The 19,801-nt window shown below is 33.3% G+C and overlaps 1 protein-coding gene across 1 annotated transcript; it reads right to left on the reverse strand.

The window, feature by feature from the left end:
• Positions 1 to 1,732: 1,732 nt before the first annotated feature.
• On the reverse strand, positions 1,733 to 19,735 carry LOC105330328 (docking protein 1). Its single transcript, XM_011431954.4, has 3 exons — positions 19,393 to 19,735; positions 6,449 to 6,794; positions 1,733 to 5,478 (listed from the first exon to the last, which is right to left on the reverse strand). Exons 1-3 carry the CDS (start codon positions 19,450 to 19,452, stop codon positions 4,154 to 4,156), a joined length of 1,731 nt encoding a protein of 576 aa, XP_011430256.3. The 5' UTR covers positions 19,453 to 19,735; the 3' UTR covers positions 1,733 to 4,153.
• Positions 19,736 to 19,801: the final 66 nt, after the last annotated feature.

The following is a 19,801-nucleotide window of genomic DNA, read 5'->3' on the forward strand; positions in this document are numbered from 1 at the left end:
TTTACTCCGCTTCACCTTTTTCCTCGTTCATTCCTATGCTATTGTCACACGAATGGTTCATTTGTATTTCTTTCATACAGAGTAAAATAGTTCATGTTTTACAGAAAACAGTATTTCAGGTTTTTAAATTCATCATACCCATAAACGATAAAGCTACAATCTTTCTAAAGTTGTAAGTGTACATCAATATATGTAACCGACCAACAAAATTAAACAATAAATGTTGGGTCAATGTTGGGCATACTTCTTGGTGTCAACTAACTTTGAAGGCATATCCCCAATGTTGTGATTCCAACTTACATTGACACGCAGTTAGAATGTTTTTGTGGACATTAAACAATTGTTGACCAACGTTGTATACACAACACTGATACTAACCATGCAATCATTACCTAAAATTGTTCCAACTTAAGCATGCTATCTGGGTTGCAATTACTTCATGCATTGTAATCTAACAGAAAAGATTATGTATAGATTGCTGGTCTAGCCAAGTCACTTTAAAGGGACCCAGACGCAATCTGAGCTCAAACTTTTCAAATTTAATTTTTTAATTTTTTTTCATTTTCAATATCTAGAGTGGTTAACATGGGTATTTTTATGCCTCGTCAAAATAAAGTCCAATATCGAGTTCCAAACAAGATACATAGTTTAAAATTCTTTGTTTTGTAAACAAAACTTGAGTCTTGTAAATCTTGATTTTGTTTACATATATATTGTAATGGTATAAGTTTTAATCAAATTTAAGCTGCTTTCTGTTTGTTTAAAATATTATTTATGCACGCATTGAATCAGTTCATCTTGATTGCCACAGGTCATACAGTAAAATAATGGCAATTTCTTTATTTTGCATTTTTGTAAATAAAACACCATTGAATAATATTTTCATTAAAATTAACGACTATTTTTTTTTCGTTGTAATAATTTCTCAAAACATGTCTTAATATCATAGAGGTTATTACAACAAAAAGAATTCAGCCTTTACGTTTGAAATTACTCCTGTTGTATCAAATTATATGATATATGTTTTCATAGTTGTGTCATCTTTTTTAAAGCGAGTTGAAGTGTAACAGGAGTAAACCATGTTTTTGATACGTCTGTAACCAAATACATGTAACACAAAAATCCTTTATGTTACATTTAGGGGGGATTTACATGAAAGAAGTAATATAAAAGTAGCAAAATACACAGCGTTTATAAACATGCCAAATTCAAATAGATTAACTACATGTTTTATGAAAAGTTTTGATTATCTTTTAATGTTTACACAAAACATACAAAAATATATCTCATACACAAAATGTTGTTAAAATTAAACTTAAAAGAGAAAAACAAAATAAAACTGTATTTTTAGAGCCATGCTCTGTGGTAATATTTATATATAATAATGGAATGCTATAAGTATTACATTGTGTTATAAAGTGACAATACTCTGACACAGAAAACCAGGTGTGACAATTGTCTACAAAGCATTAACGTAATGTACTGCTGACTAATTTATACTCCGCCGTGTTACGTAGCTGAGTATATAGGTAACAAAGCTTTTGCAAAACTTTTAAAATCACCATTTTTGGGTATCTGGCCAGCAGAAACAACTCCTCATTTTATCATGAGATTTCAGCTAGATCTTGCATATTTAGGTAAGCTGATCACTTTACACATTTGGATCAACGATAAAAAACGTTTAATGGTCTTTTCCTCCTCAAACTTAACATTAAATAAAAAATTGCGAATGATCATTTTCATGTGTACTTTATTATTTCATAGTTATAATGACTATATAGACCTCGTTCTAAGAATTAAAAGGCAACATACGTGTGATTGTCAGCCTTTGAATTTAGACCAGGTATGACTTAATCCTAAGTATATCCAATTATACCAGTGCAGGGTATAAGGATGCTAAGCAGACGGTTCAACTTAATTTGACAAGTATCGTGATGAATACCATGCCACAAAAATAATCTTTTGGATAGGAGATGGGCATAAAACCACAAATATACGCTTAATTTACTGATTCTCTTACAACCTAGCCACTCTGAATTTAGTCAACAGGGAAGAGCTTCTCATCTGAAAAGTTGCGTAGCTTATTACATAATTTGAATTGACAGTTTTAATGTGCACTTGAGAAAGAGATCCAAGTATGGGTCCAACCGAAGATTTACACTGCAGCTCATGAGCTACACATTTTTACAACTATAGGTGCCGTATGTTGTCTTGCATTTAAAAAAAAAATGATATACAATATTATTCATGTATTGTATAATACATGTTTTTCTTTATTGTATAAAAAAAATGATTGTGAATAATCCAAAAAGCATCATGTCATTGGGCTTCCTAAAAAACAAGGTAAAATTTAAATGTACAATAATATACACAAGGTCTAGTTTTGCAAAAATGAAGTAATTAATTCTTAATCTTTTAAAAAAATAGACCGAGACACTTGAATGAATTAAGTAAACGTAAGTCAAAACTGATTTTTATTTACACGTCCATTGAACCTTGTTATTTCGAACTAAATGGGAGTAGGAAACACTTGGAAAAAATAGTAATTTCTGTTAATTTAAGATATATTAACGGTTTAAATTGTAAAAGAAGCAGTGATATCCCATGCATTTTTACATATCTGTTGTAATAGATATATTGAAACTTAAGACACCAAAGTTCAAGTGTATCTTTAAAAAACATTTAACCAAACACTTCAACAGATGAACTTCTTTTTTAAACAGACGGGGTAGTGGGGACTTTTAATTTGTCTCTTTCATCTTCCTTTTCCAAAAGAAAAACCAAAAAAAAAAAAAAACCAACATCAGAACTTCCCCTAGGCTAGGAGGAAACGGAGACATGCTATCTATACTTTACACTTGACAAATCTCTCAAGTACTGAACATGTGAGAGCACAGAATAATTTCTTAGAAAAAAGATCAACTTTTGAGTTTCCTGTGTCATAAAAGGACATTTACATATCTCATAAAATATCAAAGTAAAAAAAGGATCTAAACTTTGGGAAAACTAAATTTAACAAAAAGCATATAATCTATAAATCGAAGATGAATTAGACTTAAACGTAATATATAGATGCTGATACAAAAAAAATTGCCTTATCTTTTCAGTTTAGTTTTCAGTTTAATGGTTCAAAGAAAATTGTATTATACATTTATACATGTCCAGGAAAGCTAAAACTTACATGTACCAAATTTACCTGAACATGCTGCTACATGGCGTTTAACATAAAACTGGTTTGAGGTGATCCTTTTTAAGACAAAAATAGAACAAAGAGGTGCTCTATATTTTGACTGAGAACAGGTAGTCAACAATCCAATTAAAATTAGATGTTTTGGGTCCATTACTCTACTCAAAGAAGCTGCTGAGTGAGAGGCAGATCGATTAAAAAACCCATCAAATTTTAATTAGATTGTCTAGGCAGGAACCACACTAAGGTAACAATACAATCAAATATAAATCATGATAACTTGTGTGTACTAATAAATGTAAATACAAACATATCAAAATAATTACACATGTAAACAAACGATTTAATAATAACACAATCAATTTACAGCACTCAAATTCTACTTTGACTCAATATTCCACTGTAAAATGTATTTACAGTAACTGTTTTACAATGTCTGTGACTGAGAACCATATTCCTCTGTAAAACCTGTTTACAGCAACTGCTTCTCTTAACAGCAGAAACCTGTCTGCAAAAACCAATCATACTGTAAAATATTACTAAAAAAAACTTAAAACAGACATAATAATTGCTGAGGTCGCATTTATAAAATGTCTATAAATCACTCATTTTAATAACGGTTGCATAAAAAGGTATTCAAAAATAAATTGCTTGTTATTCATTTTTTGAGGCATTTTAACATGAAAACATTTTTAGATTACAAATGAGTGATCTATTACTATCTACAATCACATTTCATTCATTTCCTGACAAGTAATCTAACAAATCTTCTGTTAAAATATTATACTGTATGATTTTTATATAAATATTACTATAATTAATATATTTATGGTAAACCATTTATATAAGTGTGCTGAGAAGAAAAAAACCCAAGTTTCGATCTTGCAGCATCAACAGAATATCCAACATAATATTACATTTATCTTAGGTTGTAACTTTTCGATTTTGGTAAGTCAAATGTTTACACTACGAGACGTCTTCATACAGCTGGGGTCTGGGTTTCGGCGTTGGTTCTGTACGGACACAGGACATGGCGTCGGCATAATCCTCCGACGGGTTCATGGTATCTGCGTAAGTGTCGTCTTCATCCACATTTTCAAACTCATAGTCATTTTCTTCTTCTTGCTCTGATGGCTTTGCAGCTTTTGCAGTCACAACTTTTTGTTCATTTTCTGGAAAGTCGGCACACGCATAATCATCGTCGTCAATATCTTCAATTTTCTTCCCTGAACCGATGCCATAAATATGCTCTGGCAGGGCCAATGCTTCTTTTGTCTTTCGTGGGTTGGAGTTCTCAGCTTTCAACTCCACATGGTCATATGTTTCATCATCATCTTCCTCCTCCTCATACTTTCTGTCTGGAATACTTGGCATGTTCCTACCATCTTTTGTTGCAGTTTCTTCCACTCCCTGTTTCTTCCGACTAGACTCTGTTTTCTGTTTTGCTGGTTCTGTGTAAACTGGTGGCCTTACACTGGGAACTGTGTTATTATTTTCACCTGCCTCATCATATATTGGCTCAGATTTCTTCACCTTAACTGATGGTTTACTTGATACAGGTACTAGGGGCTCATCATATAGATCTGTGGGCTCATTATCAGTTCCCTTACTGTTCTCACTACCTTCCAGACTTTTGTTGGAATCTTTCTTCTCGCCCTTGTCCTTTTTCCATGGAAACGAAAATCCCCTCTTCTTTTCTTTGCTGCTACCCTCTTTTTGAGGTTTGGGTGAGGTTGGGTGGTGACTAATGGTGGCCTCTAAGGAGTTTTTAAAGCTAAGGTGTAAATTGGAAGGTGTCTGAGTTTCATCCTCAGATTGACTCCCTTTGGAATTTTCCAAACTTAAGGAATCAGCGGATTTCCTTGTCAAAGGCTCTGAAGCTCTAGATTTGACTGATTTTGCTGAGTCTCTGACTTTCGCTGGTTGCTCTTTGGTATTGTCGGGTTCAATATTCCTTGTTAATGTGGAAGTAACTGTTCTACTTTGCTTGGATTTTGTTGCATTGTCTATGGCCAGGGTTAATGCTTTGGGGTTACCCACAATGTGGAAATCAAATGTTCCCTCCCCAGTTTCACATCGTCTTCCTGCCTCAATTGTGAATAAATTCCTTGATTTTGTGAACCCATAACGACGGATAAATTCAAAATGCCACTTGCATTTGATTTCATGGGTTTTTGAATCTTCAAGGCCTAGAGATGCCATAGTAACAAAGAGTTTGAATTTTCCACAGTTCTCCAAATTCAGTCTTTTTGAGGCTTCTGTTTCCTGCGCCACAACATCAAACACTTGTGCTGAAAGATGAGAGAGAGAGAGAAGTTTTGTTAAATGATACAGTAATTTTGTTTGCAAAATAAAAGCTGCTTCTTAATTACATTAAATAGGGTAGGTGCTCATCTTCCTAAAACTTAACTTTACACAGTAATTGACAACTTGATACAAAAATTTATTGTATACTTTGAAAAGTAATATTAAAGGGACTTTGACACGATTTGAGATCAAAAATTTTATTTTTATTTTTTATGTATAAAATACTTTATTGGTGCATTTTAAATGATTGACCAAAATATTAGATGTTAAAGTCAATTTACAAGTGAGATACAGAGGTAAGAATTGATAGTTATGTAAACAAAGCTCGAGTCTTATAGTTGTTTACAAAAATGTAATAGACAAAGTGACATGTAAAAAACAATTTAAACTAATTCAATATCTTCTGAAATACTATTGTCAACAAAAGAAAGTTACATTTGATTGAAATTTACACCAATACAACGAAGATGTAAAAATGAGAATATTCGAGCTTTGTTTACAAAACAAAGAATTATGAACTCTGTATCTTGCTATAACTTGATATTTGTGTTTTAAATTTTGACATAGCATTATAAACTTCTATATCTATCTGCATAAACTTTGAAAATGGAAAAAGAAAATTTGAAAACATTAAGTCAAATCGTGTCCAAGTCCCTTTAAGTTCATCATCATATATTATACTATAAAGGTACAGTAACTGTAAAATTCATAAAACAGCTCACTCTTATTGTTTAGAGGTAAGAAAATACTATACCTTTGGCATAAATTCTTGACCCATATCATTAACTTTAACAACAATTCATCATGCATGCAATGATAGACAGTGTAAAGCAATTCCAAATTTATGGACTTGATCAATGGACTTACATGTATTGACTATGATAAAACAAAATAAACCCAACTAAAAACCAATTGGCTATATATTATCAACACCTCTTTTCCATATATACCCACCACTGTCCTCCGATTCATACAGAAAGTTTTCCTTCAGATCATCTTCCTCAAATGCGTCCATGTTAATGGCCTGAACGATTGCATCGTGCCACAAGGCAAGTTCCTCTCGGCTGTCAAACATCAGACACATCTTCTCCTTCTTGAATGGAATATCCAGATAGTACTCCTTAGCCTGGTTCCTTTCCACTTTGTCCAAGTCATCTGGTTTGATGTTTTCCAGCTGGTAGACTTTCGGTTTGTGTTTGTTGGTAGGGGTCTCAAAGTGTGCCTTGTTGTCATGGACTTCAATGAAGCTGGCAGAGGACTCATCTCCCAGCCAGACAACTATGTACTTAACCTTTTTACTCTGAAATAGGAAAAAACTTAAAAATAAGTTTTGCATGTGGCATGATTTCAATCATCAGGGCTGCTGAACGTTATATTTTCCTGCTAAGAAAAGCATTCCGTGCTAAGGTTGCAAGTGTTCACATGATTATATGGTACGATCAAGTATAAAATTCATTAGCCTAGGTATCTCAATTAAGAATTTAAGAATTTTTCTTAATGAAATTAAATACAACCAACTGAGCAGTCTTTGGTATAGCAAAATATGTTTTCTCATGTATATTTTGATTTTAATAAGGCCAAAAAATATTATTATTTAGTTTCTCAAGCCAATGTATTCTGAATTTAATGCAGCTGACAGGTACATGTATTTCATGTCTAATTTGATAAGGGGAATAACTCAATTTTAATATCTAAAAATTTGAGGCATTCCCCTTTTCAATACAGCAATTTAATGAAACAATGCAGCAGCATTTGATCTAAATGTGGCAACTCTCTGAGAAACAGAACAAACATATAATTATTTTTGGCCTTATTATATTGAGCAGTTTTTAGCTCACCTGAGCTGAAAGCTCAAGTGAGCTATTCTGATCACATTTTGTCTGTCGTCCATCTGACTGTCTGTCTGTCCGTCCGTCCGTCTGTCTGTTTGTTTGTCTGTCCGTCTGTCTGTAAACTTTTCACATTTTCAACATCTTCTCAAGAACCACTGGGCCAATTTCAACCAAATTTGGCACAAAGCATCCTTAGCCTAAGGGGATTTAAATTTGTGAAAATTAAGGATCACGCCCTTTTGCAAAGGGAGATAATTAGGAATATATGAAAATTTTAAAGATATTTTCAAAAATCTTCTTCTCATGAACCATAAGACAAGGAAAGCTGAAACTTGTGTGGAAGCATCATTAGGTAGTGTAGATTCTAATTTGTGAAAATCATGACCCCCGGGGGTAGGGTGGGGCCACAATGGGGGGTCAAAGTTTTACAAAGGAATATACAGAGTAAATCTTTGAAAATCTTCTTCTCATGAACCATAAGACCAGGAAAGCTGAAACTTGTGTGGAAGCATCCTCAGGTATTGTAGATTCTAATTTGTGAAAATCATGATCCCCGGGGGTAGGGTGGAGCCACATTGGGGGATCGAAGTTTTACATAGGAATATATAGAGTAAATCTTTAAAAATCTTCTTCTCATGAACCATAAGACCAGGAAAGCTGAAACTTGTGTGGAAGCATCCTCAGGTAGTGTAGATTCTAATTTGTGAAAATCATGACCCCCAGGGGGTAGGGTGGGGCCACAATGGGGGGTCGAAATTTAACATAGGAATATATAGAGTAAATCTTTAAAAATCTTCTTCTCATGAACCATAAGACCAGGAAAGCTGAAACTTGTGTGGAAGCATCCTCAGGTAGTGTAGATTCTAATTTGTGAAAATCATGACCCCCGGGGGTAGGGTGGGGCCACAATGGGGGGTCAAAATTTAACATAGGAATATATAGAGTAAATCTTTAAAAATCTTCTTCTCATGAACCATAAGACCAGGAAAGCTGAAACTTGTGTGGAAGCATACTCAGGTAGTGTAGATTCATAGTTGTGAAAATCATGACCCCCGAGGGTAGGGTGGGGCCATAATGGGTGGTCGAAGTTTTACATAGGAATATACAGAGTAAATCTTTAAAAATCTTCTTCTCAGAAACTAATCAGCCAGAAAAGCTGAAACTTGAGTGGAAGCATCCTCAGGTAGTGTAGATTCAAAGTTGTGAAAATCATGACCCCAAGGGGGTAGGGTGGGGCAACAATGGGGGGTCGAAGTTTAACACATGAATATATAGAGTAAATCTTTAAAAAATCTTCTTCTCAGAAACTAATCAGCCAGGAAAGCTGAAACTTGTGTGAAAGCATCCTCAGGTAGTGTAGATACAAAGTTGTGAAAATCTTGACCCCTGGGGGCAGGGTGGGGCCACAATATGGGGTCGAAATTTTACATAGGAATATACAGAGTAAATCTTTAAAAATCTTCTTCTCAGAAACCATAAGACCAGGAAAGCTGAAACTTTTGTGGAAGCATCCGCAGGTAGTGTAGATTCAAAGTTGTGAAAATCATGATCCCCGGGGGTAGGGTGGGGCCACAAAGGGGGATCGAAGTTTTACATAGGAATATATAGAGTAAATCTTTAAAAATCTTCTTCTTCTTCTCAGAAACTAATCAGCCAGCAAAGCTGAAACTTGTGTGGTAGCATCCTCAGGTAGTGTAGATTCAAAGTTGTGAAAATCATGATCCCCGGGGGAAGGGTGGGGCCACAATGGGGGGTGGAAGTTTTACATAGGAATATATAGAGTAAATCTTTAAAAATCTTCTTCTCAGAAACTAATCAGCCAGTAAAGTACTGGTCGTTTTTCATATCATATCCTACTTTGACTTATGTTAAAACATGAAAATCTTTTAAGATGTATGTCTTATTTCACCATCTAGCAGTTATTTATACTAAACGATAATATTCAGAACAGAGTTATCGTTCATGTTCAACCACGTGTAAAGTGGTTGAAAATATAAACATTGGGTGTAGATTCAAAGTTGTGAAAATCATGATCCCCGGGGGTAGGGTGGGGCCACAAAGGGGTGTCCAAGTTTTACATAGGAATATATAGAGTAAATCTTTAAAAATCTTCTCAGAGACTAATCAGCCAGGAAATCTGACACTTGTGTGAAAGCATCCTCAGGTAGTGTAGATTCAAAGTTGTGGAAATCATGACCCCCGGGGGTAGGGTGGAGCCACAATGGGGGATCGAAGTTTTACATAGGAATATATAGAGTAAATCTTTAAAAATCTTCTTCTCAGAAACTAATCAGCCAGTAAAGCTGACACTTGTGTGGAAGCATCATCAGGTAGTGTAGATTCATAGTTGTGAAAATCATGACCCCCAAGGGTAGGGAGGGGCCACAATGGAATGTCAAAGTTTTACATAGGAATATATAGAGTAAATCTTTAAAAATCTTCTCAGAAACATATCAGCCAGGAAAGCTTAAACTTGTGTGGAAGCGTCCTCAGGTAGTGTAAATTCAAAGTTGTGAAAATCATGATCCCCAGGGGTAGGGTGGGGCCACAATTGGGGGTCAAAGTTTAACAAAGGAATATATATGGTAAATCTTTAAAAATCTTCTTCTCAGAAAATAATCAGCCAGATGATTCTTTATAATTGTTAAGACTTTGGCCCCAGGACAATTCTTTGGCCTCACAAGAAGGTTCAGAGTTTATGTACGTTTATATCCCATATATAAACAATTGTTAAGGATCTTTTTGAGAACTGCAATACTCAACATATGATATGACTATAAAATCATCCTGTTAGAAAAGGGACTAATGATTATAAACATAAGAATATCCAGGGGAAAAATGGATTTTATTTATACAGGATCAACATGTATTATTGTACATTGTCCAGATAGTTTGTATTATGACTCCATTAAGCTGATTTTATCGTATCTATTGTTCCTCAGGTGAGCGATGTGGCCCATGGGCCTCTTGTTTTTTTTAATTTGTACCCTTTCCAAAATTGTATATCCCTTAAATTGACACATTCCTATTTGTAACTATTGACGTATACTTAAAATGCTATTTAATTTTCTTGGCAACCATGACTAGTGAGTTGTGTGTGTGTGTGTGTGTGTGGGGGGGGGGGAGGGGATATGTTATTACAAGGTGGCCTGTGATAGTCCGATTCTGCAACTTATCATCTGTACATGAATATCTAAAATTGGATTCTATGAGGCGCAGTAAAATGAAATCCTCATTGAAATATCTTCCATTAATAAACTGTTGCTAATACCACACCGAAACAACAAAAAAAGTAATTAAAGTGTGTCTCACTGAATGTTTATTGTTATATACAAGTAACTGTTTATTTTTTTAGTGCGGCAGCTTAATGTTGGCTTAATATGATCCGCTTGTGAAGCAAAATACAAACTTCCTGGTAAACAACACATTTGCACCCACGTAAAAAAAACCCTCTGAGTAGTATGTCGATTTAAGTCCTACATACTACAATACTACAGAATCTACTTCCTCCACTCAGCAAACAAAGCCATTATACACACAGTGAAGCCTTTTGTAATGGTGGGGTTTTAAGGTTGTCATTTTGATAGTAATCTTCACATTCTACAGCTGGTGTATTTATAAAACCACTGCATTATTGTTATTAATATTTGCTAGATTTCTGTTAAAAATTAATGGAAATGTTGTCAATTGATCCCTGGTTGATATTAATAAATATATAAATAGAGATATTTAGTTCTGGTTGTTTTTACTCGTCCAAATTTGAACTGATTGTTATATCCAATTTTTTCCTGAATTTGAATGAGATAATTATTTTTGCCAATGTGTATGCCAATTCTTTTGTTGCACTGTTTATATGAATGTAATACCAACAATTTTAGGGTAAAAAAAACCATTTGGGTTTTTGGGTTTTTTTAAACTGTCCAAATTGCATTAATTAAAGTTAATTGCACTGAATTTGTCAACTGCAGAACAAATCATTCTATAACAAGAGATGTTTGTGAAACACTTATGCCCCCCTCCTGTGGAAACATCCACAAAGAAAATGAACGTAAACTGCAAATAACTGGAATTTTTTTAAGTCCAAGGAGTATAACTCTGTCGAAAATTGCTTTATCATACCCAAAATCAAACTTGACCTAGAAATGAGCAGAAACTGCAAATAACTGGAATTTCTCTATGTCCAAGAGCCATAACTCTGTCGAAAATTGCTCGATCGTACCCAATATCAAACTTGACCTAGATATTATCATGATAAACCTGTATACCAAATTTCATTTCAATATGTTTATCCTCTGTGAAGAGAATGAGCAGAAACTGCAGAAAACTGGAATTTTTCTACGTCCAAGGGCCTTAACTATGTGGAAAATTGCTCGATTGTACCCAATATCAAACTTGACCTAGATATTATCATGATAAATATTTATACCAAATTATTTCTTTCCAATTTGATCATCCTCTGCGAAGAAAATGAGCGGAAACTGCAAATAACTGGAATTTTTTGATGTCCATGGGCCATAACTCTGTCGAAAATTGCTCGATCGTACCAAATATCGAACTTGACCTAGATATTATCATGATAAACCTGTATACCAAATTTCATTTCAAAATGTTCATCCCCTGCGTAGAAAATGAACGGAAACTGTTGGTGGACCGACCGACCGACAGACAGCAGCAAAGCAATATGCCCTCCCTTCTTCGAAGGGGGGCATAAAAATTTCAGTAATAGCTACAAATTGTTCTTTCAACATGTTTAAGACTACTTTTTCATAACAACCACAATAACTGCGATTTACGTACTTTAAAATAACTAAATAAATGTTCCTGTTACATGTAATTTTAAAATCATTTGTTGCATGCAATTATAAGTTTTTAAAATATCCTCATTAAACCATCGAAAACTCTTCAATACATGATCTCTGAGTACTCTGATTGTACTATTTCTAGCAAAGTCACATCCCGATCCTAAGTTTACTCAAAATAACAGGTATATAATTTACATGTACTGAATAGAGATAATGATATAATATGACCAGCTGCTCAAGTGTGTTTGGGCGAGTCTCAATAATGATTCATTTAACATTGCAAATATATATAAAAACAAGAAGAGATTATATATACATGTAAGTATGTACGTATGGCACATTGATAGAGCATGCGCACGCTTATAAATGATAATCATCTGAAAAAGTACAATAATCTAGCAGAAATAAATTTGTTCAGAAAGTGAATACACGTACTTGCATGAAAATTTTGTAAAATTCTATACAAATGACTTTCAATTTCATTGAACCATTGTTGCTACCTAATAATATTTAGACAAATATATGCATTATCATACATGTAAGTTACATTGTACCAATTATCAAAAATGTATATATTAAAGAAAAAAAAACCACAGCTTCAAGGGAAAGAGAGAAAACAAATTGATGTATATATTTCCAACTTTTAAGGTTTTATTTTCACAGCTTATATTTCTTCCTCTCTGTGTTAAACTGCCCCACCCCAAAATTCTCATTTGACGATACTGTCATGCGTGTATTAATACACCTATAAAGTGACATTTAACTGACACCATATATTCCATGGACATTGTACAACCAACTTCCCTCAAGTTAGGCCACATTTCATGAACACTCAACATTTCAAGTACAATTGAATGGACCTGTAAACCAATATGTCACTAAAATTCAACTGTTAATTTATAACCAGCATCAAATGTGATCATGCTGTAAAAATGAAAACTGTGTCTCAATTGGATCCACTGGGTCCATAAATAGGAGCAACTCAAAATCCAACAGAAGCATCCAGTACTATACAGTTGTATTATGATTTAACCAGAGTTATTACACTTACATATAAGGCACCAAACAAAGCAACAGATTTATTGCTACTCAAATCAAATAAATATACAGATATGTGACAGTCAGACAGGTGCCAGATAAGCTCAGAGATTCAGGGGGGCCAGATTTGAATCCTGGTCTGGTTCGTCAATGGTTTGAAAAACAAGTTGTGTGAAAAAAATTTTAGGGAAAAAAATTCCGGCTCGGTATACAAAAAATTCCAAAACATTTTAATGGCTGCCTAAACAATCATGTGGATTCAAGTCATGTTTCTTATCATAAGGATACAAAAGTCAATAACAGTTAAGTTGAAATAAAATGGAATTAAAAGATTGCAACTGGGTTATTAGCATTTACAACTTAAAAGAATAGAGCAGTTGTTATTTCTAGAACATGAATGGTGAAAAAATAAAAAATAATAAATAAAATTCGCTGACCTGCCTCATATTTTTTGCAAATCAGGATGAAAATCTAAATACTAATTTTATATGGCCTAAACCAGTTCAGCAGCTAATGTCTACTACTACATGTATTGGCTATAGGTTAACTTTCAATTTAATCTGCTTAAACTGTGTTAAGCAAAGACATTTCACTTATTTGCACCACTTTGTCTATACTTTTTTGGTAATTTGCTTGTACTAAAACAGAGACATTAAAATTGTACATGTATGTTTTAATTCAGCTATGACAAACATTTGTAGACATTAATGAGATCTAGAAGGCACTAGTAAATTAAAACATGAAGATTGTGTGCTTGCATTTATTAGTACAAAATACCAGTAACCTGGAAATACCGAATTTAACACTCTCTGTTGTGATTTTTCAAATTTAGTATACTAGTCTACATGTACTTATAACTGGTAGACTTTAATATATATATAGTAGGCTTGACAAAAGCTATTTTTAAATGAACAGCTGTAAGTTAAAGTACTTAGTAATACAGCCCCTGCGAAAACATGTTCTAGTGTTCTAGAACTGTTCTTGCTTGGCTAGAACAGTTCTTGAACTGTTCCTAACAGGTTGTTTGGAACTATAATCCTTGAAATACTTGAGGAAAAATTTCAGATTTTTTATGGAACTTTTGTGGGATGTTAAGAATCCGATTTTTAAACCAGAAATGTAACAGAATGTTTTTTGAACAGTTCTAACACTAAGAAATGGAACAATTGTTCCAAAACTGTTCTATATCAGACAAGTGAATACTTAATAACAATTTTAGTTAAGCTGTTTTGTGTGGGAAGATGTTGAAGCAGCACATTCACTGTGTGTATATTATTAAGTACAGTGCAATTATAACATGTACATGTATTATGTAGATTACAGAGATGACTTTATACTCTTCAAAACTTGAAATAATTATGGCAACCTAATTATTTCAGTGACTTCGTGAGCTAGTAAAAAAAAATGTCATTTATGTCAATTTGTGACTACTCACTTAATTAAGGTGGTATAATATGGGACCCCTGTCGATGTTAAAGGGGATAAAAGTACATTATAATCCAAAAATTGCTACCTTTTTAAAATTTTACAATTTTTGACCAAAAAATATGTTTTAAAATTTTTTCAAATGTAAAAACTATATAAGCCCAGGCGGATTCGAACTCATGACTTACAGATTCATAGTTTACACTCTAACCCATTGCGCTAAGCTATTTAAGGTAAACATTTTCGGGAAAGAAAAGGTTTATAAGATATATGCTCGATTTTATTGTTTATTTTGATTGGAGGTACATAGATCACGTCAATATGAAGGTGTATCTGATGATACCACCTTAAGCGATCACAAACAGAGTGGAGCAATTATCATTTTCCTAATTTGTATTATAATACTGTACATTTATTTATTCCACTGAGTGTATTATATATCGATGATCTTATTGGTTGCGAGTTTTAAAAAAAAGGGGTAGGGGTCTGATTTTTATTATCGGTAATTTGAAACAGAAGTTGAGCCAGTAAGAAGAGTGTAAAAGGAAAAAAAAAAAGCAAAATCAATTAAATGAAGAAAAAAAAAAAATAACAAGTCATGAATACAGAGTTAAGTCACTTCAAGCTTATAAGAAGCTGTTAATTCATAAATGAGTATCTATTATAGCATATTTAAAAGGTACAACTTTCAGCCGATTTATTCATATTAACCCCCCACCCCCCCCCCCCCCACCCCCCACCCAAAAAAAAAATTGTTGTAGTACATGTAGTCTGTGAATAAAAATGTTACTCAATTAATGATATTTCTTAATTATAGATTTTTTAATGGCTATACCATATCAAACTTTGATCCTCATATAACGAGATCAAATTCCATAAACAGATGTACAGAATTGACTAATATATTACATGTACTAGCAACCATCCAGTTTCTGCAAAAAGGAAGTAGTTAAAGGGTTCTTCCTCTCCTTGTAAGTAACATGTGTATCTAAGAGTACACCAAATCTGTATTTTGCATACGGGGTTTTCAGAAAACCAGGAATTTCCATTTAAAGTCTGACTATTAATATGGACTTTTACTTGAAAATAAATTGAATCTTCCTCCTGTAAGTCATATATATTATAAATACTGCTGACATTATAACTTGACAAAACTTATTATCATGATAAATCTGTATCATTTAATTTCATTTGTGTAAGTGCAATCCATGCGAAGAAAATGAACAAAAACTGCAAATAAATAGAATTTTTATGCATCCAAGGGACATAACTCTGACAAAAATTGCTTGATTGTACCCAAAATCAAAATTAATTGGCCTGAGCTAGATATTGTTAATGACCTCTGGGAAGAAAATAAATGGAAACTTGGTGGACCAACCGACAGACAGACACTCTCCAAGCAGCAAATCGATAAGCCCTCCCTTCTTTGAAGGGGGCATAAAAATAGATTAATCTAGGATGTAAAATTACACTTTATACTTATGACATTGAATGACACTTATATATTCATAAAATTATATCTTCAAATTAATCAAGACTATTAAATGATAATGATATATTTGAAGAAATACCCTCCCATCTACTATTGTACATGTACATCATAAACAAATTATGTATCTCACTGAAATTAGCTCTAACTGCTTTACATTGTTATATACATGTATATGTACATAAAATCACATCCAGACAGCATAAAGCATTGAGGGTTAGGGGCAATGAAACAAAAGGACAATAAATCTACATATTAGAAAATCTAATTTTGAATGAACTGCATGGTTCCCCACTTTAATTAATTGTGGTAGCATATTATTAAAAATTATAGGGAAACTTAACATTTAATTGTACATACATTAAGAATTTTTAGCCCCCCTTCCCCCCCCCCCCCCCCCCCCTCTCCCCATTTGCATTGTTTACATGGAAAATACCGGTAAATGTATCAGGGAAGTCCCTATTTAAAACAATTTGAAGTTTCAATGGGAAGTGGCTTTATAATATTCTTTAGTTAGGCATAAAAAAATATATATCAAATATAAATTTCCAACCAATGAAACCTAGTTTTCATATAGAAAATAGTCACTTATTCGTAATTTCTGAAATAAAATGTATCAAAAAAATTAAGTGTTAAAGGGAAACAAATAAAATTGAATCAATGAGATTATTGATGTCAAACTAACAGCTAGCACCTGCCAAAGGTTTCCGATCCATAAAAAATCAAACTTATTTGAATAGACAAGGTCTAAAATTATTTATTTGTACATGTCCTAAATGTATGTATTATTTATTTAGAAATATCAATTAAATTAAAATTGAAAAATTTAATAAATTTTGAAAACTCTTCTTATAGCCATAGGGACTTTAAAAATATGGAATATATCACCCTATAATTATTGTTCATTTTTCATGTTTTAACAATAATTTATGAATAAGTGTAGACTTAATTATATTTGGTTCTTCAAATGATAAAGTTTTTCTCCACTAGACTGGTAATTATAGCTCCAAGAAACAGTTTCAACTTACACTTCATCTTGAGTGGTACAAAACTCATAACCAGGATTCAGCTCACACATACATACAGAATAACTATTCCATATCACATGCAATAGGTAGTAAGAATTTAATTGGATGGTACTAGCTGCAATAATGTAGCCCTCTCCCATTTTTTTTTTTAAAAATCGGAGAGGGCTATATTATTGCAGCTAGGATGGTACAAGTCCCTTAATTTTTTTTCCAAATTCAAAATCAAAGGAAAAAATAAATAAAAATTGAAGCCAATTTTCTTAATGACTGCATGATTTTTCCACATGCGCCAACAAGGAACCTGAATTAATTGGCCATCATGCACACAATAAATTAGTCTACAGCTACATGTATAGGGCATATTGTAAGACCTAATGGTGACTGCATGAAAAAAAGACGTAGGAAAAGTAGGTAAATTCAAGATGTTTCAATATTTTCATGTTTCCAGATTGCAAACATATGTCACGTACAGATTGGGAGAAATAATGATGGACCATGAAGACCTTTTCACCTAGGTCCAAATCCACTCTCCCTGAATCTCTTGTCGGTGTCCTAGCTACCAACTACAAAGCTATCTGGCCCTGACAATCTTAAACCAGTCTGACTAGCTGCCACATTCCTCCATCTTGTTTGATCTGAATACCCTCAAGATCAACATCCCTGAGGTTCTTTCCCCTTAGCTGGAGTTCAACTGTCAGTGGTACGACACCATTATGTGATGGGATGGGAAAAGTAATGACAGATCAGATCAGGATTCGAACCCGAGCCCCGGAATCCCTTGTCTTGTTGTATACTAATGGGGCTTAGATTTGATGCCGGTTATCTAACCAATCTGACCGTCACACACATAAAAATAACCAAAATAACAAACAAAACAAAATAATGCAATGTATATGTATTACGTAATAAATATGTAAACAATAAGTTTGATCTCTTTCACATGATTATGTGATAAAATTTGCAGGCAATAAAAGACAATCATGGGCCCTTTTGCACGACATGACTACTTTTTTTGTGAGGTTTAACAAGATTTATCATGTTTATATCCCAAGTCTTTTAAATAGGCCATAAAACTTTGAATTTCAAAATGCAGTCAATGTCAAGATAAATTGCACCCCTCAAGTTGAACCCTTACTCTATTATCAGTAAAGTAGTCTGTATTTTTACAGTCAATCACATACAAGACGTTTCAATTCATAAAATGAAAACAATGAGTAGAATATATGGATATTTACGTGGATGTCAATTAGAGGCTATACCTAAATATATAAACATTATGAACATGATGCATTTAAATTACTAGTAGATTGAATGAATAGATAAAATGATGAGGCCATCATTCAAATAGAGATTTCTTAATCATTAAATATCAAGAATATATTATTTTGACCTTGTTATATGAGTTATTAGGATGTATTTGTTCAGGTAACTATACTTAAAAATTTATCTATATCTTATCATGCACTTTGTTGCTCAAATTCATCTGATTATTTTAGATTGTAAAGAGAAAAGGGACACCTTGTGAGTAAATTTGTAAACATCAGATACTGATAAAATGCTGATGATTTACCAAGCATATTTATTATACAAATGTATTGGCTACTAAGTATTGGATGAATGAGATCATACACACTTATCTCTGATACTTGATCTATGTACCAGTTCATCACTGTTGAGTCAAAACCATTATTTTTAACAGCTGACAATTCTATTCTGAGACAAGTGAGTTAGGTTTTTTTTAAAATATCTCTTATAGTGTTCGAATGGAAAAGATAGACATATTTCATGCTTTGACTGTGCTCACTGTAACAATAGCACCATAAACATATTAAAAAGTGTGTCATTTACATGGAAGGTAAACAACATGATTGAACAGACCAGGATTTTAAATGCTTTGTCAACATGGCCAACAGTCTGATTAAATTATGTATCATACTTTTTGGTCTTATTAAAATGATTTTTGCCTATCAAAATGAACAGGATTTTTTTTATTACCTCTTTGACAAAAAATAACCTGCCGGTTGAGGCCTTATCAGTTAATTATAGGTGGTGGTCATAACACTAAATGTATCAAGAAGAAAGAGAGCATGCTGGATCCAATCCAGATTTAAAACTTGACCTTTGAATCTCTTCTCAATTACTCTACCAATTAATGAATCTGATGCAAACATAAGAATTGGTCTGTCATTTCATTTGTTTTGGCCACACAAAATGCACAACAGACGCATGTATCGAAAGTAGCAACTTATTTACGCTAATATAAAATGGCATGATGTCAACTCACCTGTAATCTTCCCTTCTTCACGTGCACTTCACCGGCTGCTAGCTGCGTTCGTCTGGACATTTTAGAGCTTGATAATCCACAACATTTCTGTAATTTCCTTCTTGGTCCAAGTGTTGTCCCCAACCAGGAAGTAACAACGATTTTACCGAGAAGGAAACAATGTCTTGTTTCCTGACAAATGTCTTGATACGGTAGCCGAGAAAAGATTTTCCCTAATACCGTGCAATTATTATTTCATTAAATGTATTGGTGTTGTCCCATTTAAATCAGAGAAAATACTTGCAGATAAGAGAAAGCCTTTTTCACATCGTTCTCGTCTATTTAGATAAGTTGTTCTTTAAAGAAGTCGGGTATTTAAACAGGTAAGATTCATTATGATTGATAGAACAAAATTACAAATTTCAAAATT

The sequence above is a fragment of the Magallana gigas genome, chromosome 8 (assembly GCF_963853765.1).
Source record: "Magallana gigas chromosome 8, xbMagGiga1.1, whole genome shotgun sequence".
Lineage (NCBI taxonomy): Eukaryota > Metazoa > Mollusca > Bivalvia > Ostreida > Ostreidae > Magallana > Magallana gigas.

Bases quoted from the DNA above. Each gene is read 5' to 3' on its own strand.
- LOC105330328 (XM_011431954.4), bottom strand. From the start codon at position 19,452: ATGTCCAGACGAACGCAGCTAGCAGCCGGTGAAGTGCACGTGAAGAAG. The intron at 6,795-19,392 runs GTGAGTTGACAT...TTCCTATTTCAG, and splicing joins TGAAGAAGGGAAGATTACAG to AGTAAAAAGGTTAAGTACAT. The intron at 5,479-6,448 runs GTGGGTATATAT...CTCATCTTTCAG, and splicing joins GTATGAATCGGAGGACAGTG to CACAAGTGTTTGATGTTGTG.